At 44.6% G+C, this 25,786-nt stretch overlaps 1 protein-coding gene and 1 non-coding gene across 7 annotated transcripts in view; one reads left to right on the top strand and one right to left on the bottom strand.

Annotated features, from left to right (window-relative positions):
* Nucleotides 1-25,786, bottom strand: part of UBE2F (ubiquitin conjugating enzyme E2 F (putative)) — a 74,351-nt gene that overhangs the window by 4,930 nt on the left and 43,635 nt on the right. For all 6 annotated transcript variants that reach the window (XM_073020190.1, XM_073020189.1, XM_007966821.3 and 3 more), the window contains 5 exons: nt 19,453-19,520; nt 11,011-11,081; nt 6,415-6,472; nt 4,782-4,814; nt 1,068-1,130 (listed from right to left, as the gene is read on the bottom strand). In XM_073020190.1, coding sequence (XP_072876291.1) covers nt 1,068-1,130; nt 4,782-4,814; nt 6,415-6,472; nt 11,011-11,081; nt 19,453-19,520 — 293 coding nt within the window. The remainder of the gene's footprint in view (nt 1-1,067; nt 1,131-4,781; nt 4,815-6,414; nt 6,473-11,010; nt 11,082-19,452; nt 19,521-25,786) is intronic.
* Nucleotides 7,666-7,767, top strand: LOC119625465 (U6 spliceosomal RNA). The gene has a single exon (XR_005241660.1). It is a non-coding gene; the product is annotated as a U6 spliceosomal RNA (small nuclear RNA).

The following is a 25,786-nucleotide window of genomic DNA, read 5'->3' as shown; positions in this document are numbered from 1 at the left end:
TAAATAAATAAAAATTAAAAACAGTAATGAATAGGATCTCATTATTTTTGGGTAAAAATCAAAGTCAAGTTTGTATGAATGTGTATGAGCTCAGCAAAAGGTGTGGAAGGATAAGGTGGGCCACTGGGGGTCAGGAGGGTGCTGGTGGGTGTGACACCGTCCATTCTCCCTCTCTGTTCCTACCATTTATTTATTTATTTAAAGATGGGGTCTCACTCTGTCACCCCAGCTGGAGTGCAATGGCACAATCTTGGCTCACTCAACTTCCTGGGCACAAGCAATACTCCCACCTTAGCCTCCTGAGTAGCTGGGACCACAGGCATGTGCCACTATGTCTGGCTAATTTTTGTAAAGACAGAGTTTTGCCATGTTGCCCAGGCTGGTCTCAAACTCCTGAGCTCAAGCAATCTGCCCACCTTGGCCTCCCAAAGGTTGGGATTACAGGTGGAATCACAATGCCACCATGCTAGTGCTATACCTGTTTTAAATTACTCATACTAAATTCTACTAGGAAATCGCATCAAATAAAAAGCACTTCTCAGCTGGGTGCCGGCGCTCATGCCTGTAATCTCAGCACTTTGGAAGGACAAGGCAGGAGGATCGCTTGAGGCCAACAGTTCAAGACCAGCCTGGGCAACAAAGCAAGACTCCGTCTCTACAAAAAATAAAAGTAAAAAAATTAGCTGAGTGTGGTGTCATGCACCTGTAGTCCCAGGTACTCGGAAGGCTGAAGTGGGAGGATCACTTGAGCCCAGGAAGTAGAGGCTGCAGTGAGCCACTAATACAACACTGCACTCCAGCCTGGGTTACAGAGTGAAACCTTGTCTCAAAAAACAAAACAAAACAAAAAACAAAAAAAAACCAAACACACACCAATTCTCTCTAACCTTGGGTAAAGCATTTTCCTGAGGTTACATACATTTACTATACCATACTGTTTACAAACTGCTTTGAATTCCAGCTTTGCATCCCACCACTCTCAATTTCTCATTTATCCAATCAAGAGACAGTAGTAATCATCTTTGTGACAAGTACATCAACCTAGAATAAGCCTGTTCCTGGCTCACCTTGTCCCGCAAATGATGTTCTGCAGCTTCAATATTCAGTGGATCATCAAAATTCAAAAGATCCTTAAAAAGAGAGAAACTTAAAGTAAACACTGGAAGAATTGCTTTTCTGCTGTTAAAGTCTTCTTTTCATGGCACAGTAAGAGAAGTCTAATTAGCAAATGGCAGACCAAACTGAAGAGCTGAGAATCCCACTAAGAACTCAAGTGCTTGTGATATGGAAGTATCGAACATGTGGGCATTTTTTTCAAAATGGTGACTGACAACTGACTGAAAGAAGTCAGAGATATGTTGACATGCAGTTCTACAAAGTTTGGTGAAGATGGAATAAACTGCAATCACATTCATTTCTGATGCTATTTGTGATAACTGGAGAATGAAAACCACTCTCATTAAGCATTTCCAAATAAAAATCCCCTTCTTTTCCATAAAAATTATCTTTTTGTTTTGTTTTGTGATTAACAGCTTTGACTTTTTGAGCCCATGGGTTCTCTTGGGGCCTTCCCTGGACTTTCCTTTCTCTGCTTCACCAAGTCTCCCATGCACAATCAGTAGGGACAACGTCTGGAACCCGAGCAAATTGCATGGCAGTGTCACTAGGCTCATGTCCCCAGACTCAGGAGAGGGTGCCAGACCCATTCTCCCCTAGAAAAGCACTGCAACGGCTATGCCCCTCAGCCCCAGGAAGCACTCTGGACTTTGGACCAAGGCCGCATCTTATCTTCACACTGCTCACCCCTCTTGTTGAGAATCAGAGGGGCTTGCTTGGCCGGGCATGGTGGCTCATGTCTATAATCCCAGCACTTTGGGAGGCTGAGGTGGGCGGATCACCTGAAGTCAGGAGTTTGAGACCAGTTTGGCCAGCATGGTGGAACCCTGTCTCCACTAAAAATACGAAAATTAGCCAGGCATGGTGGTGCATGCCTATAATCCCAGCTACCCGGGAGGCTGAGGGAGGAGAATTGCTTGAACCCAGAGGGGGATGTTGCAGTGAGCTGAGATGGCACCACTGCACTCCAGCCTGGGCAACAGAGCAAGACTTGGTCTCAAAAAAAAAAAAAAAAGAAAAAATCAGGGGGCCTCAATTTGTCCTTATGATGAGTCATGGCTTTCTAACGCAGGCTACAGGATGGATCATCGTCAAGACAACCATATTTCTCTTCAGGAAGGACGTTAAATTTGGGGACAATGTTCCTGGAGATTAATATGGCTGTGACCATTAAAATGTTATAAAATAGCAAAGAAAAACTGTAAATCTCTATAGTCATTCACAGTTGGAAAATTAGATTCCAAGTCCCAGAAAAAGGCAAAAATGTAAAGTACATTATTAGATAGACTGTATCAGACACACAAAATTTCTTATCTTCTTTACTGTATGTTAGACCTAAGATAAATGAATTGATCAGAATAACCATTAAAGACTTAATTAGCAATTTTGGTTGGCTTTCTTAGAATTTACTGAGAGCACTTAGAGATGGGAAGTTAGTGTGGCTATAGCAGATTTCTCTTCAATTTTTTTTTTTTTTAATTTGAGATGGAATTTCGCTCTTGTTGCCCAGGCTGGAGTGCAATGGTGTGTTCTCGGCTCACTGCAACCTCTGCCTCCTGGATTCAAGCGATTCTCCTGCCTCAGCCTCCCAAGTAGCTGAGATTACAGGCGCCCACCACCATGCCTGGCTAATTTTTTGTACTTTTTTTTTTTTTTTTTTTTTTTAGTAGCTGTGAGATTTCACCATATTGTCCAGGCTGGTCTCCAATTTCTGACCTCAGGTGATCTGCCGGCCTCGGTGCCTCCCAAAGTGCTGGAATCACAGGCATAAGTCACCACACCCAGCCAAAAAAATTTTTTTTAAGTCCAAGGAGTCAGTGTTTCTTTCCTCCCATTAATTCCCCTGCAGCAAGTCGCCAGTCAAAACCTACTCAGAGCCAAGGAACCTGGGACAGACATGGTGGGCTCCAGAAAAAAATCATCATGGTGGCTGATGATAATGACGGCACGTGGGCCCCTAGAAGCACCTGAGTTCACACCTGTTCTCTTTGGCTCTCTCAATCAAATCTAGAGATGCCAAGGCTCAATATTACAATGGAGCACAACGGCCAGATAGATTTCAAATTAGGCTCCAGAAATAAAACTTCATTCACTTCAATGAAAAAGCCAAAGACAGAAGCAGAACAAAGTGGCTGAGACCAGCAAAAACTGTGAAGTCCAGGTCTCCATCAGGTATGACCTCCCACGGAGATTCAGGGAGATCCTGAAATCACTGGAAGTGCTTGGTTTCTCTGCTTGTGTGACAGACATTCACCAGCTAACATCAGACAGAAAGACAAAAGGTAGGCAGGGACTCAGTTTAGTTTGAGGCTCTGCTTTTGCTGAAGATAAGAACACTGTGCCCTCAGATGATGGGACAAGGAAGAGCAGACCCGCCCCTAGTTTAACTGAGTCCTGCAGGTGCCTCTGCTGTAGGCGACAGCCAGTGACCCACATGACACTGGCTAGGAGGATGCTCCTAAAACAGCCCCCTGGCTTGGGTGGACTATCCAAGATCATAGAGGCACCTTAGGTTTTATCAAAATAGCAAAAACTTTTTTTTTCACAAACAGATCTCTGAAGCTTATTTCTTTAAAAGCACCTTTATGAATTAAAAAGTAAAAATTCAAAGGAATGTATAATATTGTATAAAAAAAAAATCCAACCAACAGCTTTTAGCTGAGTCCATTTAGCCTCTTCCTGCACTAGGGCCATTGTCTGAGAAATGCTATTTCCTGAGAACAGCAAACTTCAGCAGCTCATTCACTGACAAAAAGACAACAACTCTGAGGTTCTGGATTCGTGAAAAAGCCTTCAAGGCTGGGTAACCACAAAATCATCCACCCCAACCAGGACACCTGGGAGGTGACAGGGCCACTCCTTGGGCTGGCTAGTGTAGCCACAGGCACAGACATGGACTGGGCCAAGTGACCCCAGGGTAACAGCCACCCTGCTGAAACTGGGGTCAGCCACCTCAGCAGGGCAGAAGTGAGACTGCTGTGGCCCCTGCCCCAGACAACCTCCCCACGTGTCACTCCAAAGGCCCCTCATTCCCCACCTCACTGTTCTACTTCTGACTCATAAAACAGAAACAGAAAAAAGGGGTAATTATGTAACTACTTGCATGGTGGGTTATTTTTTCATTTATTATTTTTTTTAGAGACAAGTCTTGCTATGCTGCCCAGGCTGGTCTTGAACTCATGGGCTCAAGTGATCTGCCTGCCTCAGTCTCCCAACGTGCTAGGATTACAGGTGTGAGCCACCATGCCCAGCAAGCATGTTTTTTGGAGGTTTTTGTGTGTATCTGTCTGTTTTTGAGGCAGATCTCTGTCACCCAGGCTGGAGTACAGTGGTGCAATCTCAGCTCACTGCAACCTCTGCCTCCCGGGCTCAAGCAATTCTCCCACCTCAGCCTTCCAAGTAGCTGGGACTACAGACGTGTGACACTATGCCTAACTAATTTTTCTATTTTTTGTAGAGACCGGTTTTGTTACGTTGCCCAGGCTGGTCTCGAACACCTGGGTTCAAGTGGGGATCCGCCCAAAGTGCTAGGATTACAGGCGTGAGCCACTGTGCCCAGTCCACATTTCATTTTTTAACATGGTTTTGTGTTAACGTTAATGTAATATCTAAAACCAGCAACAAGGAAATCGAGAAAAACTTGGGATTTTGATCACTGTACTTACAGTAAACAAAGAGTTTAATCCCCAAACGACATCCTGAAATAAAAAAGAAAACAGAAAACAAGTTTCAGGCCATTGTGCACCTGTATGCATGTGTAAACCCATGATCAAGAAATATGCATTGTACTGTATCAAAACCTGTCTTCAGCATGGCTTTTCTCAAGATAGAAAATTAAAATAACTTGTCTTCAAGTGTAACAACAAACTCTGGAAAATTCAAAGAGGTGAGCAGTCTCAGGTAGTGAATATAAAATCAAAGACAGTATCAGCTGCCCTCCCAGTCAGACCTGACAAGCCTAATCCTGCACGACAGGGCCCGCAGGCCAGTGTCTGCATAGGGGCTCTACCTTGAATCACCTCTTAGCTGTTACCACCAAATATGGTTCTGACTTCTAAAAAGTCACCTTCAAAATAAAGTCTGTTGTTTTTACATCTACTGCCCCTTGCGGTCGTAGATAAGTTAATTACACCTTATCCTATTAAGTTTTCTTAATGATTTTGCGTTAGTTATTTAAAGAATAATGGAAGATTCACAATTCAAGGATGAGAGATTTTCATTAAATAAAACTGAAAGCCAGAGTTGTTCTATCTGTACTGACTTGCCATCTGTGAATCACAAATTCATTCTCCATTTTCCTCTTCATCAACTCAAGAGTTTCATCCTTTTTAGGCCTGTTCTCATGCTCCTCCCCTAATCTTTGCTAGTTGGTAATTTTATTTGCCCTCCTCTGTTTTCTCTAGTCCATCAATCCATCCACCCACCCATCCCTGACCTTCCGATGTGAGCCAGGCTTAGGGTTGGAGTGTGGGTGAAGGTGAGCCCTCAGCCTGAGGAAGGGGGATGGACAGGTGGGCAGGTCAGCAGGCCAGCACTGCTCACGAGACATGTTCCCCAGAGCACCCACCCTGGGAGGAGAGGCTCCAGAGGCAATGACAGCCATCTGAGCCCCAGGGGAGCAGGAGTCTGCCAGGGAGAGGGCTGGAGGAGAGGACCACCTTCCAGGTAGAGACATGGCCTGCAGAGGGAAAGTTTTGAGAGGGAAGGACATTTCTAGAGCGTGGGGAGAGGCTAAGAAAAGGGTGTGGGTTGCCCATGGTGGCAGAGACTACAGCTTGGAGGAGCTTGGTCAGGACTGCATGCGGTCTGCAGTGTTCCCTGATGCAGGGCCAGGGCCAAAAGCCCCTTCCTGTGCTGTTCCCCTAGGGTCCCTGCTTGGTGTTAGGTACCCAACACCTGACAGTCTTCTCTGGCCATAGGGAGTGGTGTGCACATCAATTTGCTGCTCTTTCTCCAACACCTAGTGGCCAGAAGAGCTCAAGACATTCCTGTTGAATGAATGGTGGCCATGAGGTTTCCTATGTGGCGAGTGGTTTGGCGGTGAAGCCTGCAGTCTGGGCTCCTATCTCTGGTTCTAGAATGGTGCCTGGCAAAGCCAACAAGGATGCTCATCTGGCCCAAACTGACTGAGGTCAGTGACTGGCTAAGTAGCCCAGGCAGCAGGGAGAAGAGGAGGCAGGCTGTGTCTGGCCATTGGTGTGGATGTGACAGGCAAGGACATGTGCTGCTTTCTCAGGAGGCTGGCTACTGCAGGGAGAGGACCACAGGGACAACTTATGATCAAGGCACAGACTCTACCTTTAATGTTCTTGTGGGAGCCCAGCCAGTGCCATCAATCGAATGTTCTCTCAGTAAACTGAAAAAGACAGACACACAGTGGTTAGCGAGGAGCAGCCACAGGTGCCTGCACGCTGCCGACTGGTCCTCTCGGTGCGTATTTTGTCTTTAGGCCATGCAGGAGAACTACTTTTTATTAAACCCATCTTTTCCTCTGTGGCTTCTCAGTTTCCTCTTGCTGAGGAAGGCACTTCTACCTCCAAGGTTATATACATATTCAAGTATAACGTCTTGTGTTATGTTTGTCTATTTGTTGTAATATTTGACACGGAAGTTTTAGGCAGAGGAAAAGCATGTTTAAAACAACACACAAAGAACATCTGTCAATTTAATGTTCAGAAAATGACAATGGTGGCTGGGTATGGTGGCTCATGCCTGTAATCCCAGCATTCTGGGAGGCCGAGGTAAGGTGGGAGGATCGCTTGGGTCCAAGAGTTTGAAACCACCCTGGGCAACACAGTGATACCCTATCTCTACTAAAAATTAAAATTTAGCCAGGCATAGTAGTGCACGCCTGTAGTCCCAAAGGCGGGAGGACTGTTTGAGTCCAGGAGTTCGAGGCTGCAGTGAGCTGTGACGGCGCCCCTGTACTCCAGCCTGGGAATAGTGTGAGGCCCTGTCTCCAAAAGAAAAAAAAAAAAAAAAAAAAAAAAAGAAAAGAAAATGACAATGGCAACAAAATGACAACATGACAACAAGAGTAACTGAAGCTTAGAGCTTATTATGTGTATGTCAGGCACAATCCTAGGTGCTGTGCCATTAAATTCACTTAATGCCTATAACCACCCGTGAAGGAAGGATCACTGTTTCCCTGTCTTATATGGAGGAAACCAAGGCACAGACAAGACAGGCCCAAGGGCACATGCCTCATGAACAGTGTTGTTCTTCCAACCCAGGCAGCTCACAGGCACCAACATTCTGAAACACTGTTGATGCAGGTTAACAACAATGGGAGCTCTCAGCGTATGACATTTTAATAACTGGGTTTTTTTTTTTTTTAAGTTCAAAAGAAAATGCTTGAGGATAAAAGATTAATGCACAATTCTGAATATCAATCACTTCTTAGGTGAGGGGCCCATGCCCAGGGAAGGCACACCAGGATTCAGAGGTCCGGTGAGGCCCCATTTCTGAAGCTGGTACCTGAGAGTCCTGGTCCTGACTGTCTATCAGCTGTAAGGCACACCATATACTCTCATGGAAATGATCATTCCAGTGCTCACTTCCGCAGCACATATGCTCAAATTGGGATGATACAGAGAAGATTAGCATTTTCACAATAATCTCAAAAAGTAAAAAAAAAATTTAAATAATTTTAAAAAGATTAAATGATCATTCCATACTTCGAAAAAGTATAATTTATTGCCAAACTTCCTTCTGGAGATAAAATTACTTTTGCATTTGTTGAATTATTGTGCTGTGGCTTTGATCTGCACAGAAAATATCAGGCTGTATAGGCCATAATTGTTACCTCTGATAAACTTTTTTGAATTAGAGCATGTTTAAATTCACGAAAGTCAATTTAGATCAGGAGAAAAATATGTAGAGTTTGAGTCAAAGCTATAATCTTAATTGTCTATGAAGAGCAGTTAAAAAAACAGATAACTAACTTAAATTGACCATTAAAATTTACTTTTGCCTTAAAAAGAAAAAAGGAAAACTCAAATGACATACCCTACCAACTGGGTGGATGTCTTTCTACCCGATAGAGGTACTGGTGACTTGTGGATGTGAATCGTCAACTTCTGAATACCTTTTTTGGGAATCAAGTCAAATCCTAGTGGCTATATTTTGTTACTAGAGTGGAAGAATTATTTCTGATCTAGCTAATAATTTTCTTATACAGATCTTAATGCAACCTTCAGTTACATATTTGTCATTTATTTGTTGAATGCCTGTTTCATCCATAAAAGCAGGGAATTCTAATTCCTCTGCCAGTGCCTAAGCTCAATCAACATTAGCTGAATGAAGGAGAAGGAAGCTTACCCTGAGCTTTGCTGTCAACAGCACAGCCAGAGCAGGAGGGCTTTGCATCTGGCCGGGGTAGGGAATGGGGAGGCAAGGCCGGCCCCAGCATGTGGTGGCCACTGGTCTGGGCAGCAGTGAGGCCCATCAGGGGTGCAGTGCCCCCAGTCACTGAGGAAGTTCTAGCCTGGCCTCACAGAGGACAGTCCCAGCAACAGCTCAGGAGACAGAGGCACTCGGCTATCAGAGATGTCATTAAGCAAGGAGACAGAGGACACCCCAGGAACTGTAATAGAAGCTTAGGCTCTAGGAGAAGCTTCGACTGAGCTCTTGACCTAGGCCCTCCAATCCCACAGACATGGAGCCTCTGACCTTGTGTCAGAGCAGGGGAAGTGTCCCTGCTGGGACAACAAGGTGGAGCCAGGACAAATCTCTCTAAAAGAGGACGGTGCTCCTGTGTGCCAGAAATGAAAGGCCCGTGGAGCACCAGGCATCCATCAGTCCTGCTGTGGGAAGGGCCTGATTAGCTGCTGTCCAGTGGTCACCACAAACCAGAGGTGTGGCTGGGCTTTTCTTTCCCTTTATTCAGGACACACCATAAAGCTGCCACTGGACACTGTCTGTTTTCACTAACAAGGTGGTCCCTGTACATCAATCTGGCACATTATTTCCTTAGATTAAATCCCTAGAAGTGTAGCTGACAAGTCCAAGGGTACATACGAGTTAAAGGTAGTCTACATGGCTGAAGGACCAATGAAAGGTGTGCAAATATACACACCCTTCAATGAGAGAGCCTGCTCGCTCTCTATCACACACTCCCCGCCCCACTACCAAGTATCTACCTTTGTGCCTGCCAATCTGATAAGTGGTAAGCCACACCTCATGGTTTTCTGCACCTTTCTCTGGTTACCGATGAGAGTGAACATCCCCTTAGATATTTACTGCCCACTTCTATTTCTCCTTTTATGAATCACCTGTTTGTAGCCAATGTCACATTTTTCCAGAGGAAGTATCCATCTTTTTTTAATGAATAGTAAGGACTATTTACATACCAAGGATTTTAATCCAGTTGATCATTTCTCCTTCTATTTTGTGTTTTTAATTTTTATGTGGTCAAATCTGACAATCTTTTTCCTTAAGACGTCTGGCTTTTATATCAGGATACCATCTGTTTATCCTTATCAGGCTTTGCTAATCATCTGATTTCCCAGAAGATGGCAAAAAGGACAAGAGAGCTTCCTATTCTGCACCCAATTCTGACTGAGGCAGGGGCAAGACAGGTAAGTAGAGTATGGCCCCCCAGAAAGTGAGCCAGGTGTCCTCACAATCACAGGAGGAAGCGGGGCAATGGGGGCCTGGGCCAAACACATTTATAACCTGCAACCAAAGATGGTGGAATTTTAACATTTCAATACGCAAAGGACAGATACTTCAAAGAGAAGATGCTTTTTTAAAAAGGCATGCCTGGTAAAATGTATTTTTAACTATCTATGAAAAATGAGGCTGATACTGAAGAAAGGGAGCAGTATATACAAAAATGAAATGGACAAATGGGCACTAACTGTACTTGTGAAGAGAAAGGCATCCTGAGGTAAGATTTCCAGCAGCCACAGCTTACACATTTCCTTTCAAAGGTGATTAGTATTTACTAAGGAGAGAGGAACGAAAGAAAAGAGATACGGAGGTTGAGCATGAGAACTGACTTAGTCCACTAATTGTATTTCATGTCAAAAGTAGGAGAAATGTGCTAAGAAAACACGTTGTGCCTACTTTCCAAACTGGCTAAGTGTGAGGCACATACGGGTCAAATACCTAGCCTAAAGTCCCACAGCTGCCCCGGGTGGCGGGGCGGGGGCAGCAAGCTGGACTCAGGTCCAGGTGGTCTGATATCAAAGCCCCTGCAATCAATCTCGCTGCCTTTAAGTGATGAAAGGGACAAAGCGCAAAAAAATAAATAAAGCCCAAACGTGAAACTTACTTTAAAAACCAACCAATCCACCCATACATCTTTTCCAGCAGCCTTAGGAGGAGAAATCACTGATCCCTGATGTTCTGCCCAGGCCAGGGATCAGGGACACAAGTCACAGCGGACACGAAGCTCTGAGAGGCTGCCCGCCCTAAGTGCCCTGACACCTATTAGGACCATTTTGGTAGAGAGAAGGCAGCTTAAATACAAATGCCCAAGGTTGTCTTAAGCCTGCTATCTACATTTTTTCTCCTGGGTATCTATCATTAATCATATTTTCTCATCTTAGCTAAAATCAGCCACATGGAGGGAATGTGGTCTCTCATTTAAATAGGGGGGAACAAGGCAAGGGACCCCAAGGGTCCATCCTGGGCAAGCAAGGAGGCTGCACTAAGAACTTGGTAGGGCTGTGGCCCCCAGAGGGCATGAGAGGACACTGGTCTGGAGGCAGAAGGTAGGGTAGGGTTTGGGAGCAGGCAGGCAACCGCAGCTACTTCAGCTGAGTTCAAGCTCATCCTAATCTTGGGCATGCCTCAAAATCCTCTGTCAGAGGAGACAACATGTTTAAAAGCCCAACGCTCACACGTGACACTCACGAATGTAGAAGAAAGACAAGACAAGAAACTTACCTCAGACATATTTCCCCTGTCTCTGTGATGTTGGGGTGCCAGATCTTGGTCAGGCATTTCACTTTGGGAGGCTGCAACACAGAGAGAATGAGAGATCACGCTGACAGTCTCTGCAAATCACATATCCAGGCCAGAGCCTTACCACATACCCTATCTAGACGCTGGTTTCATGGCTTACTCAGCGTGTAGTTTGACTCGCTGAGCATGTGTTCAACCTTGAATACTGGCTCACCTCACCCACAAGGCATGTGTTGATGGGCTGCGTCCACAAGGGCTAGTCTCAGCAGCAAAGCCTACCCCATGGGCTTCTGAGCACCTCTCTACAAGCCCCAAATGTCCTGCCAGCTGACAGTGCTGGTGACTGGACCTCTGTCACCTCCCACACCCCCTGGGTTTGGGACTGCAGGTATCCACAGTGCACTCTAGGGAATAGTTCTGCATCCTCTGGGCCCAAATCCAACCAGAAGCCCCAGATTCCTTTGCACTACAAGTTACTATGGCTTAAAGTTACTGCTCCTTGCAAGAACAGCCTGTTCCCTTTGCTGGATTTTTCTGAAGATGCTACTGTCACATACGTTTTCCTAGATGAACGCCCTAGTCCACTTAATATTTAAAGGAGAGAAAGATAATGAAAATGAACTTGTGGGGATAAAGTATATCAACATCATTTATGACTTGGCATGTTTGGATAAAGTTCTTTTAAGATTTTTCTAGGTCAGGCATTGTGGCTCACTTAGGGAGGCCACCTAAGAGAAGAAAATATAATTAACAATAGATGCCCAGGAGAAAAAAATCTCAGCACTTTGGGAGGTCGAGGTGGGAGGATCGCTTGAGGCTAAGGGTTTGATATCAGCCAGGGCAATATAGCAAGACCCTGTCTCTCCAGGAAAAAAAAAAAAAAAGAGCTGGGCATGGTAGCTCCTGCTTATAGTCCCAGCTACTCAGGAGGCGAGGTGGGAGAATCACTTGAGCTCAGAAGTTGTACGCTGCAGTGAGCTATGATCGCACCATTGTACTCCAGCCTGGGTGACAGAGCGAGACCCTGCCTCCAAACCAGAAAACCAAACCAAACCAAACCAAACAGATTTCTCTGTTACAAAGGCAATCCATACTCAAGAGAAAAGGACAACAGAAATGAAATATGTAAATATATAATAAATTATGCTGTCTTTCATTTTTGCTTTTTATGTAAGAATATATACACTCTATCAAAATGCTACCCAGAAATTATGTGACACCTGAAGTACATGTGTTTTATGCCTCTTTTCTAGGCCACACACATAGTGTGCATGCAGCATACTCATTCTTCTTTATAGAAGAAAGCTGTGCTACATATGTTTTAGCTATTTCTGCCATCGTTTCAGATGGTGTCCTGCATTCCAGGGTACACCTGCCCGAGTTTAACAAGCACTTCCCTACCTCTGGGCCCCCAGGTAGCTTCCTCTTCTCCCAACCCTGCTCTATCAATGCAGGGTTCATCCTGGATGAAATGTTTCCTCAGGATGAAGCCCAGCAAGAGGATCTGCTGGTCAGAAACCCTAGCTTCTGATACACTGCTCATGTTCTTCAGAAGACGTGACACCCACCACCCCCACAACCTGCAGTGAGGGAGAGGGCCTCTTCGCCAGGACTTCCCACAGCAAGGTACCCTTGGTTAACATGCAGAAGTGTCAAATCACAGGATCTCATCAGAAAGGTCATCTCAAAAAGGAATCAACCCTTTGTGAAATGGGTAACATTTGCCCCGTGTATCATTTGCTATTAATTTTTATTTATGATGTTTTCTGAGGAGGTTATTTTTGTAATCAAATTTTTATCTTTGATGCCATACTTAGAAAATACTTCACCATCCAAATATCCTCTTTAACTTTCTAGTAAACTTTTATAGTTTCATCTTTTTATTTATTTGTATAAACCAAAAATACTTTTTCAACACTCTAATGAGCATTGTTTCTAATTTCAAAATACCACAAAATCAGCAGATTCCAAAAAACTGATTAAACTGACTGTGCAAATCCATGTGTCTGAGGACAAAGAATTTAGGTTCAGAATGAGTTTAAATAAATTTCACATTGTGCTTTTCTATAAATAAATGGGAATGCATTTAATAGAAAGGAGCAACTGCATCTTTCCCTTCCACTGAGGCATTTGGGCTGCAGAGGGAAGGTCAGACTGCTATGAGGGGCAGGGCTGTGTGCCCCCGCCTGGGTCACTGGATGGTGGCAGTCTAGTGCTAGGCCGAGTCACCAACTCTGTTTTTGCAGGAACCTAGAAAATTGGCAAACTCACTCTCCCTCCCAAGCAGGTGCCCCTTCTGTGGAGGCCCTCACACATGACCACCCAGCCTGGTGCTACCACATCTCCCAAAGGTTTGGGGGTATTCGCCCTTCCTCCTGTCCCCTTTACACCTTCCATAGTTTGATGTTAACACAGGTACCTACTTTTGTCAATGGTCCTCTTAACTGTGGTTCCAGAACAGAGGGCAAAACTCTGCACCTGGCTTCTCACACACATACTTTCCAAACTGAATTAGGCCCCCAGCCCCTTCCCCCCAACCCCAGTGGCCCACAGCTAGACAAACAATGTCCAGCCCTCCCACATTTCCCCTCAGTGCTTGGCACGGCCACCATCACTCACCCTGCCAGGAGTCTAATGTATGACAAATCTGGCCTTTCAAACCAATAGAGAACTGGGTTATTTGGTGGGCCACTGGCTACCCATTTGGAAAAACACAGTGTTCCAGATGCATTAAAATTAAACATAAAAGAGAATTATAGGAGGACTAGAAGAAAATGTAGATGACCATCTTGGGGTCTGAAGGCTGCTTTAAGCATTTCATAACACACAAAACTCAAGCAGTGAAACAAAAAAACAAAACTTGTATAGAACAACAACTAAAGATGGCAAATGCAAAACAAAGAATTTATAGCATAGCTAAAAAACCTAAGAAAAAAGTTTCACATACTTTGCATGTAAGGACTCTAGTAAACCTAGAAGAAAAACAAATATCCCCAATGGAAACATTGGCAAAAGACATAATAGCAGCTCATAAAAAATATAAACAGCTAATTAGTGGGAAATACTATTCAGCATCCGACTTAAGAAATGAAAATGCAATTGCTTGAACCCGGGAGACGGAGGTTACAGTGAGCGGAGACTGTGCCACTGGACTCCAGCCTGGGGGACAGAGCAAGACTCTATCTCAAAAAAAAAAAAAGACAACCGGATATTAAATGAGATACCATTTCCTCCCAAAATGGCAACAACAACAACAAAAAAGGCAAACATTCTACCTTGGTAAGTGTTTAGGGAAAGGGAATTTTCAAACACTGATGGTGAGGATGCCAACTGACATTCCTCTTTGGAAGGTAATTTAATAGGATTTATCCAGAACCTTAAAATGGAGCATCAATTACTCAATACCCACAATGCCATGTCTAGGAACTGATCCAGAGGAAAGAGGCAGACAGACATAAGATGCATGCCCCAGACTTACCTCACAGCCCTATTTATTCTGGGGCAGCAGACCACAGCCTACAGACCAAATCCAGGCTGGGACTGTTTTCACATGGTCAAAGACTGGTTTTCACATTTCTAAAAGGTTGTTGAAAAAACAAAAAAGAATATGGGACAGAGACCATATGTGGTCCACACAGCCTAAAATATTTATTGCTTAGCTCTTTACAGAAAGTCTGCTTTATACTACAAAAGGTTGGTCAGCCAGTGACCAGTGATAAAGGACTGGTTTAAATGACACATCATACAAGGAAGTACTCTTACTAATGATGATGCAGTCGTGCATTGACTGACATGAATGTGTACATCCATCATATTATGATGGGAAAGCCCCGAGTTACCAGACTATGTGTAGCATCACCCCACTGGTATGTGGGATTTATACTGTCTGCAACAGACATTAGAGAATCATGGTGATCATCTCTGGGTGGAGAGATTACGGGTGATTATTATTCTATTTTTGCATGGCCGTGTTGTCTCAATTCCCTACAAAGTCTGATAATTTCATACAAAGGTGAGTGGGAGTTCAGGTGTCACTTGTGGTCGTCATCACTGCTATTCAACAAGTGTCTCTGGTTCTCCTCCTCCAGGGTCCACGGCAGGACAGTCCCTCTGGGCTGGCCATGGTCATGTTATCCGATTTGGCCAAAAACATGTGAGGAGACGTGGTGTCTTCACTTCCAGGAGGAAACCAGAGCCAAGAACAAAGAGCAGTAATCCTTTCTCCTGCTGCAGCACATAGCTTCCTCCAACCAGTCCTGACTGACACACCTGTGGGCTGTGTGACACCACAGGCCAGCTAGGGTCTGGGCTAAGGCTCTCTCCTCCTCCAAAGCATCCCCAGGCCACGTCATGTGCTCCTCCTCTGGGCATCCCCACCAGCCTGAGGAATAGCCATCGCCCACATCACCACCCGGGCTCCTCATTATCACGTCAGCATCTGTCTCCCCAGAGACTGAAATTCTTAAAAGGTCACCAAGTTCCCATCCTTGGCCCTCCAGTGTCTGACATGGAGCCTGGCACAATGTAGGAGCTCACTCAATGTCTCTACATCCGTTTGGCCAGTTTCTAAATTGACAAATTACAAGGCAAGCTTTAGGCTGGGAGTTAAACTTCAGAGGCAAAGGGACAAAAACACACAAAAAATTTGAATTTTAGCTGCTGGGATATTGGGTGGGGTGGGGGATTCCAAATAGACATTTTTCTTTTAAAAATTTATTCTGAAATGACGATCGAATTTATTAAAGGTTTTCCACATTCACAGTCTTAATAGACCTTCACTGCAGGAACGATAACTCTTAGGAAAAAAGTCCTTATGAAGTACAGAAATTGTGTGAAGTCAGTCGTGGCAGTGAAGCAGAGAAGCGCCTGAGAAGCGCCAGCCCACCCCTAGGCTCCGCACTGGCCGCCACTGTGTCCGCTCTCACTGACCCACGCGGCGCCTTCAGAGTGTGCCCTCGCACTCTGTCCTGAATGCCCGTGCCTAAGTCATCTTCCTATGCTGGCTGAATTATTTCATCTCTTTTCTACACTGTTAAGTTTGTGGGGGGCAGAGAGAGGGGCAACCACTGAACAATCTGTGTTTTTTGCCTAGCATGACAGGCTACACATTGGAAATAGTATGGGCAAGACGGCTGGCACTCCCTCAGGGCTCACAGCCCAGTGGGAAAGAGATGCTCGGGAGAGTCTGTAAGCAATGATTCATTATAAACATGGCAAATGCAACTACTTTTGTGTTCAACCAAGTACTGCACCCTAATGATCTTCTGGAGGGTCCCTGATGGGGACACCAGTGATACACGCTGGCCCCTAAGGAAGTTGCCCTACGCTTGCCTGAATGAGAGGCAGACAGGAAGAAAACATGAGACAGGGACAGGAGGCCGGGTGCAGTGGCTCACGCCTATAATCCCAGCACTATGGGAGGCCAAGGCTGGTGGATCACTTGAGGTCAGGAGTTCGACACCAACCCAGCCAACATGGTGAAACCCCATCTCTACTAAAACTACAAAAATTAGCTGGGCGTAGTGGCGGGCACCTGTAATCCCAGCTACTCGGGAGGCTGAGGCAGGAGAATCGCTTGAATCCAGGAGGTGGAGGTTGCAGTGAGCCGGGATCATGCCACTGCACTCCAGCTTGGGTGACAAGAGCGAAACTCCACCTCATAAAAAAAAAAAAAAAAAGCTGGTGGGACAGGAAGGAAAGGGTGGGGAGAGGAGAGGAAAGGACCCTACAGAAGCAGAGTAGGAACATGGTTCATGCAGAGTCACCAGCTGCTCTCGGTACTTCTGGGTTTGAGAACATGGGGTTTTATTCCTGATGAAATCTGACCAGCCCATCATATACGAAACTTCCAAAAGAGACAGCAGTGGAAACAGAAAAATGTAAGATCATCATTACAGAGTTAAAGGTCAAACACAGCACACCAAACTTCAGAAAGGTTGCACAGGATGATGTTTTCCCATGGGGACTGGTAGTGAGGAAGGTGGGGCAGGGCTGAGGAATAGCAGGTCTGAGAGAAGGACAGGAAAATTACTGGGAAAATTAAAACCTTACCCTCCACCTCAACCTCTGTGCCAGTCTCAAACTAATAAGGGAAACAAGTCTTCAAGGCTCAGTGGCTTTCAAGTCATTCTTTATTCCATTTTCCTTCCTATTTCTTGAAGTCACAAATGGGACAAGACAGTATGACAAACATTTTCTCACCACCTGGTGTGGTAGGAAGGGCACATGCTTAAAAGCTGGGCAGCCCTGGACATGAAGTGACTTCAACAATTCAGCTGTCTCCATTGGCAAAGCTAATATTTTTAACTTTAGCTTTCAGAACCCTAACTTCCTAATGTATAAAGATATAAATGTTAAGATCATCCACTGACAGGAGGCTAGGGCAGGAGAACTGCTCGAACCCAGGAGGAGGAGAATTGCTTGAACCCGGGAGGTGAAGGTTGCAGTGAGCTGAGATCACACCACTGCACTCCAGATCCGTCTCAGATAACGAACTAAACCAACCAACCAACCAACCAACCCACAGAACTACCAGAAGAATGGAATAAAGTGAGTGAAGACACCTGGCACACAGAGGCTCTCAATCATGCCCATTCCTTACCTGGTATTTTCTCTTAGTTTGCTTTCTTCCTATAGTGAAAACAAGGAGCTCTGCTACTAGATGATGCCAGATATACCTGAAACGATGGTTCTCTGATGCCTCATGACTTATCTGGAAAGTTTATCAGCTTACACTTAACTCCCTGCTATGACATCCAGAACGGTGTGTCATAAGTATTTAGAGGCAAATCTAAATATAGAATTTTAGATACTGTATGCCTGTTTGTTTCCAGAAACCACCAAAGAGTCCCCAAATTCTAAATATCTGTACTGAAACCAAGCCTCTGAAACCACCTCGCACTGGACACGGTGCAGTCTCCGTCACCAGGTTTCTCAGTGTGGTTTGGGAAGAATGGAAAGTCTCAGCAGGTGGTGGATGGACAAAGACTGGAAATGTGTATTTTCCCATCTTTGTCTACAAATTAAAAAATTACTTGGACTGCCTACTCTTCCCCATCCCCAAAAACTACATTTCAAAAAGAACCCTAAATGGAGTAGTCTGGTAAAAAGTCAGTTTCCATAGATGAAGGTTTGGCTTCTCAAACAAGTGTTGCAGCCACTGAATGGAGCCCTGTGGCTGGGGTCAGAGCAACTCCACTCGTCAGGCAGTGGGAGCACACTTCCCACAAGCGAAGTCACAGGCACAGTGTCCCAAATGCCCACATCCTCATGATGGGAGTGAGGCTTCCTTTTCTCTGGCAGCACCATCAGCTTGTGCTTTCCTACTGGATGGGCCAAGAGGGTTAGTTAGAACACGTGAGGAGGAAAACATATCCACGATGCACGCCAATAAAACAAGCACACTGAACTGCCCGTACGCCAACTCCTGGCAGTTTGGGCCTAGACACATCACACCCGTCTCTGAGGTGCAGCCACACCTCCTCTAATACCCCAACTCAGGGGTGTGGAATTATTCAGAATCTCCAGTGGTTTGTCACTGCCAAATCGAAAATGCCCAACCAAACCCACACTTCTGAATTTTCTCATTTTTTCCTCTATTCTTCCCCAACTCCAATTCTTCACTCGAGTTGACCTGGCCCATCCGCCTTCTGCAGGTTGCAAGTTCTCATGTCCACACCTGTCACCACAGTTCACCACGTTTCCATGTCACCTACAACACCCTCCCCTGGTTCTGGGCCACATCAGGGTGACTCCAGTTGGATTTCCCCCTAAAAGCTTAACTAGCCCTGACCACCTTCCAAAGTGATCATTACTTTCCCTTCTCTGAATTCTCAAAAACTAGTTTCCTATCATTGATCAGTATCTCTACTGTCCTCTACTTACCATTTTTATCACTTTATCAACTTTCTACACTTTATCTCTCCTAATTGGTCTGCAAGTTCCACCAAAGCAAAGACATAATGTAATGGTATTTGGTATAATCATCACCTAAAAGGATCTTTGAGGGATTAACATGAAACTATAGGTATAAATTACTTATAGTTTAAACTACAAGTCACCGTTCTCTGAAATTCTAAAATACACATTTTATAGACTTCTGGAATTTTGGTGTCATACCATGAACAAAACTACAATGCTTTTTTTCTTCAGTGCCAGACTGTAACAGATAAGAGTTATAGAAAATACACAGGCAGGCTGCCTGGCACACAGTACTCATAAGTATTTGTTGAATAAACAAATTCTCTACTAACACTCTAAATACTGCTGATGAGTGACATTCATCACAAAAATACTGAAGTGAGTACTCAGTCACACATGGACACACGCAGAGAGGAGTGCTAGGGCCCTGTGCCAGTGGCGGGCCACAGCCACAGGCAGCCCCGCCCGAGAAGTAAAACAACAGGCTCAACGCAGGCTACTCACCACCATGTTGTACGCATCGGGAACTTCAGTTTCAAACTGAAATTTTCCACCCTGGTAGTAACCCTCATCTATCAAAAAACACAAAACAAAACAAAAAAATCCTTTAAATTAAAAAAAAAAGGAAACAAAAAGCAAACACTCTGTTAGGATATGGCAAATACAGAGAATCAGGAGTTTAAAAACAGGCCTGCGGAGTTCCTCGGTTCCATTACCAAATGCACACACACTGGTGGAAGTCATGCCCCCGCCTGAACAGAAATGGGCTCCATGCTGTCACATGCCTGCTGTCTTCTCATGGGGCCAAGCACACCCTCAGGGAAGGGAAGGGACATCCTTCTGGGGCCATCTGCCTTGCCTCCTTGCATCCTACCATCTTCCTGGAACCTACAACCCTCTGAACACATCTCGTGCCTTAAGTGAATTCTTTATCTGCTTACTGCTGGTCTCCCCAAGAGAATGTCAATTGGAGGACACAAGACTAACAGTGACCAACAAACCCTTACTGAGCAACCACCCTCTGCTGGGCATGGTTCTAGGCCTTGGGGACACAGCAGTGAACCTGCCAGAATCACTGCCTCAGTGATTGCTTGGCACAGCCTTCAGAACAGAGCAGACCTTCTGGAAATGCGGGCTAATAGGCACAAAGGAGGATGCCCAGGGTCTGAGCATCACTGACATTGCCATCCATATGCTGTGTACCCCCACTCCCTCTTTATCCTGCCCCCCATACCCTGTAGACCCCACAGGGTACTCATATGGTACCCAGCCAGAGGTCACTAAATGGCTGCTGGTGCCAGCAGAGGGCACTCCAGCATGAATGAGCTTGAAAAGCCACTAGAAATTAAATTATTCTTGATTTCCAAATTTGACAGAATTAGCACCATTTTAAAGTTAAAATTCAACTTCTCCTAAAATATTTATCATGAACAAACCAGCAATATTAAATCTTACCACTTTTCTTAATTTTTTATATGAAATGAATGAATAACAGCAAGTTGTTAGCCTCAAACAAATCAACATAAAAAAAAATTCCATTCCTTAAGAGTTGAGACTGTATCAACATTTATGTCATCTATCAGTTAAAACTGGCATTACCTGGACCCTGACATTTTTTTTCTTTGCCAATCTGATAGAAGAGAAATACTAGGTTCTCTTTTATTTTACATTCTCTGATGAATACCAGTGAGGCTAAAATTTATATTATTACTGGTCATTTATGTTTTTTCTTTTAAGAACTGAATGATCAATGTTCTGAAACTCTCCTTTTATTACTGAGGTATTCATCTTTTAATTATTAATATAAAAATCTCTTAAGAAAATTAGCCTTTGCTTTTTATATGTTACAAGCAATTTTTCTTAGGCTGCTGTTTGCATTTTGATTTTGTAGTTTCTGAACACTAGTTTTCCATTTTTAAGAAGCTAATCTTTCTTTAGGGTTTCTGTCTTTGGTGTCATGCTTAAAAAAGGCTTTTCCCAACGAAGATTATATCAATACCCTCTTATATTTTCTTTTAGTAATTTAATGGTTTCCTAGATTACATGTAATCAGCTCATTCATTCATCAACTGATTACAGACTAAGGTCGTATTTTTTTTCCTAACTGGTTGCTTACTCATCCCAATGGCATTTATTATTCTAGCCTTCCTCCACTTCTTTGAGATGTGTATTTCTAAGTTTTATAAACACACTTGGATTTGTGACTGGCAGTATAAAGTCTTTGGCAAAGACACTTGTTTGGGGAAATTTTTAACGCCAGATATAAGAACTTTTCAAATAAGTGGCATCTTAGGTATAAAATACTCAAGAGTATATATCCTTGTTCGTCAAAGCATGTGTGGATGTTGGTGTCTTACACGTATTCTGATATTGACCACTGTGGCACGACACAGAAATCCAACGTCAAGCTTAACGTTACAAACCACGCAGTCCGCTCTGTGGCCTGTTACCACAGCTTCTGGACGCTGCTGCTGCACTGTGCTGTCCTTTTTCTTTTCCTTAGGAATGATTACTACCCATGCGAGACACCTTGGACATGGCTGTGCTCTGGCCATTCCATCCTGCCATGCTATGTTTTTTCTCTAGTTAGCTTTTCATTTCATGGATTACAGAGTTTCAACTCTATTGCCTGCCACTTTCAAATATGTTATTTGGTCTAAAATGATTATCACTTTACCTTATTCCCTCTGCTCCAGTCGAGTTCTTACTTAATAATTATTAGGATTATATCTTCTCTTAACTCATTAAGAAGTGAGAACAAACTGTTCTATTTTTTTCTCTTTCATGAAACAAATCTCTCTCCGGAAAATGATCTGCTTCTGCATTAGTACTTCTTTTTCCCTCTCTGAAGTTGCACAGCTTTGAGACCTGATCAAAAGTTGCTTATTTATTATTGAATTTGCCCAGAAATTCCACAGTCCAACTTAAAAAGCAGCTTGGGAGCAGACTGGACTGTGATGAAACCCAAGAGCATCTCTTATTTACAAGGTTTCCTTCATGATGTCCCCAGCTTAAGAGTTCTGATTCACCTTCTGCACCTGGCTCTGGGAGTGCCTGGCCCAAGGTGGAGACGGTTCAGGGAAGGCCTGCTTACTTCCAGAGCTGGCAGGTAGAGGACTCACTGAGTATGTCTGTAACTACACGTGCACCGTGGCCCAGAGCACAGTATACAAGTCCAGGACGGGCCAAATATATGTTACTATTGTCCACGGCTGCTGGGGCTGAAAACATTGTACTTCTCAGACAACTAGGTTTTAAAATACAATAATGGAATGCAACTGAGGGAAGTTCCTGGCACTCAGCTCTCAATCAGCCAGCCTGGCCCCTGCCCCACTGTTAAAATCAGAGGAATTATCCTCCTCTTTCCTTGTGCTTTAGAGCCCACTCCCCACTACCTTTGAGGAACCATACTCCAGTGTCTTCAACACTACTGGGAGCCCTGGGAAAACAAACTGTTTGAAGGGGTATGTCGGCACAAATCACTGTGACAGAATCCACTTCTAGATTCTAGATGGCCAACATCCACATATGCTCTGTCTGGTAACAAATCTGTGGACAACACCCTTGAGGCCAAGGAGTCATGCCAGCTCTCCATCCCACCTCCTCTTTTACAACCTTCTTCCTCCCTGCAAAAACGCCTACCTCCCATCTCTCCTTGTACTAGAATGAACTGCCTCGAGGAGTGGACATTCCCAGGGGCAAAAGTCCCCATGACACACTAATAACGGTAAAGCCACCTCAAAGCGACGCATTAAGGTAGGGTCTGCGTCTCCATTTGCTTTTCCCTATCTATACCCATTTCTTCCTTTTTAAAAATTATTTCTGAGACAGTGTCTCATTCCACTGCTCAGGCTGGGGTGCACAGCTCACTGCAGCCTCGAACTCCAGGACTCAGGTGATCCTCCCACCTCAACCAACCAAGTAGCTGGGACTACAGGTGTGCACCATCACGCCCAGCTAACTTTTTGTAGAGATGGGGTCTCACCATGCTGCCCAGGCTGGTCTCAAACTCCTGACCACAAGTGATCTGCCCATCTTGGCCTCCCCAGAGTGTTGGGATTATAGGCATGAGCCACCACGCCTGGCCTATACTCATTTCTGTAAAGGACAAAGCATGGTATTATAAATAGTATGTCCTGGTTCATGCTGAAGTGTCTTGGGTTCACACATTGTGGAGTCTGATGGCATGGATGATGAAAACTTCATTTAGTAACTTCAAACCCTAAACCACTGTAAAAGCAGGCATCGCCCCTTTGAGAGCCAAGCAAGGAGGATGCCAAGAAACAACAGCCATGGTGCCTTCCTCTACCCAGGGCACCGGCTCCACGCCTCACCCATCTAACTAGGAAGAGGAGCTCAGAGTGAGATGGCTGTCAGAGGCATGTTGTTAGAACGAAAATGAAGTAAGACTTTCGTCTGAGGGAAAGAGTCTGATTTCGCTGACTAGTTTGACAATTAATGTATATGGCAGATCGTTTTGATAAACTGAATGTGCTGAATCTGGAGCTCCAAGTTTTGGGTGAAAATAGGAAGAATGTAATAAGATTTTTAAAACACTACACTGGTATACATATTAGTATGCTGAAATTAATAACACTGCTGTTGGCCGGGCGTGGTGGCTCAAGCCTGTAATCCCAGCACTTTGGGAGGCCAAGGCAGGTGGCTTGCTTGAGCTTAAGAGTTCGAGACCAGCCTGAGCAACATGGCTAAACCCCATCTCCACAAAAAAAAGAAAAATTAGCCGGGTGTGGTGGTATGCACCTGTAGTCCCAGCTACTTGGGAAGCTGAGGTGAGAGGATTGCTTGAGCCTGGAAATTTGAGGCTGCAGTGAGCCACGACCACACCACTTCACTCTAGCCTGGGCAACAGAGTGAGACCCTGTCTCAAAAAAAACACCAACAACTTTATGATCTTTGGCCTTTAACTTGGAAGTCCAAAGACAAAATGGCACAGCCATAACATGACAACTTCCATCCCCATCTACTTATTTATATGAACAAGAAGTCCTGAGTGTTTATATCTATAAAGACAAAATAATGGAAGAAATCTGGTATTGGACCTTTGTTTCTAGCATAAAATAATGTTCATTTACCAATGCATCAATTTAATCAGGGAAAATGCTAATAGTAACCCCATCATCATTTTCAGAGATACACTGCAGGTGAAATGTTATTTTATGTTTAATTATCATCAGAATTTGCTTAAATTCATTATTCATTACACTAACAGTTGATGAGTGCCCACCATGTGCCACACACAGTTCTATGCCCTGGAGACACATCAATAAGAGATAATTCCTGCCCTTATGAAGCGTATATTCTAGTGGAAGGGAGAGAAAATACATAAATTACATAACAGAAGGAGTAGAAAGTGGGGAGAGGCTGCAATTTTAAGCAGGGAGGTCAGAGAAAATGATGACTTGAAGAAGGAGAGTACTGGGGTGAAGGACACTCCTCGTAGATGAAACAGGGTGGGTACGGTAAGAGGCCTAGTATGTTCCGTGAACCCTGCAGAAGCCAGTGTAGTCAGAGAGTGAGGTGGGGGAAGAGGATCTGAGCCCAAAGAGGGAGCAGATGCAAAGGGTGTTGGGCCCTGCAGACCCCTGCAGGTAGCTGGCTCTGATTTAGAGTGAGATGGGGCCATGAAAGGGGTGTCAGTAGGGGAGGGCCAGGAGCATATAAACGGATCACAGAGCAGGAGCCCAGTTGTGCGTATCTGTTGTCATCATCCAGGTGAGAGATGGTAATGGTTAGCATCAGGGTGGGAGCAGGTGAAGTGGACAGATTTTGAAGGCAGCAACACCAGAATTTGCTGACAGATTAGGCATGAGGGGAGGAGAGAAGGAGTCAAAGAAGATCTTTGACCTTGCAATGGAAAAGGCAGAGTTGCTACCATGAAGATAAAAGGATGTAGAGGGCACAACTGTGTGAAGTTCAAATCAGACACATTAACTTGAGATTTCAAGTTGGCATCCCAGTGGAGGCGTTGAGTGGGCAGCTGACAGATCATTCTTGAGTGCTGGGAGAGGTTGGACAGAGAGGGCAGCTTGGGAGCCATTCGGGGTATAAAAGCATTCTGTCACAAGATAGCCAGGACACCAGGGAACTGACTATACAGGTCCAAAGACAGGATGAAGCCTTGAGGCTCCCTCACTTCGAGGGGCTGGGAGATGAGGCAAAGGATAGGCAGCCAGGACAACGGAAGAAAAACCAGAAGCAGGAGCCTGTACAAATAACAACTGCAACAATCGTTCAAAAGCAAATATTTAACACTTAAGAGTCTTAGTTACAGGAACTTTTCAAATAGTGAGTTCTGGGCCGTGCGCGGTGGCTCACGCCTATAATCCCAGCACTTCAGGAGACTGAGGCCCATGGATCACAAGGTCAAGAGCTCGAGACCAGCCTGGCCAACATGGTGAAACCCGTCTATACTAAGAATACAAAAATTAGCCAGGCATAGTGGCGGGTACCTGTACTCCCAGCTACTCAGGAGGCTGAGGCAGGAGAATTACTTGAACCCGGGAGGCAGAAGTTGCAGTGAGCTGAGATTACATCACTGCACTCCAGCCTGGGCTATAGAGCAAGACTCTGTCTCAAAAATAATAATAAAAAAAGCTCAATCTATCTATCTACCTGTATATCTAGTTACAGAAGAGTATAAAAAAATCACAAATAAAATACTTATAAGCATAAAAATGTTTACATTATGGTGCAATTCGAGGGAACAAGTGGAATGAAAACATGAGCGCTAGGAGAAAAAGTAGCAAAGGTTTTCCAGTCAGTGACGTTGAGCTTATACACATCAAAAAAAAAAAAAAAAAAAAAAAGGGTGATGATG

Source organism: Chlorocebus sabaeus, chromosome 10, assembly GCF_047675955.1.
Source record: "Chlorocebus sabaeus isolate Y175 chromosome 10, mChlSab1.0.hap1, whole genome shotgun sequence".
In the NCBI taxonomy this organism is placed as follows: Eukaryota; Metazoa; Chordata; class Mammalia; order Primates; family Cercopithecidae; genus Chlorocebus; species Chlorocebus sabaeus.
This window is presented reverse-complemented; position numbering and strand designations above follow the sequence as displayed.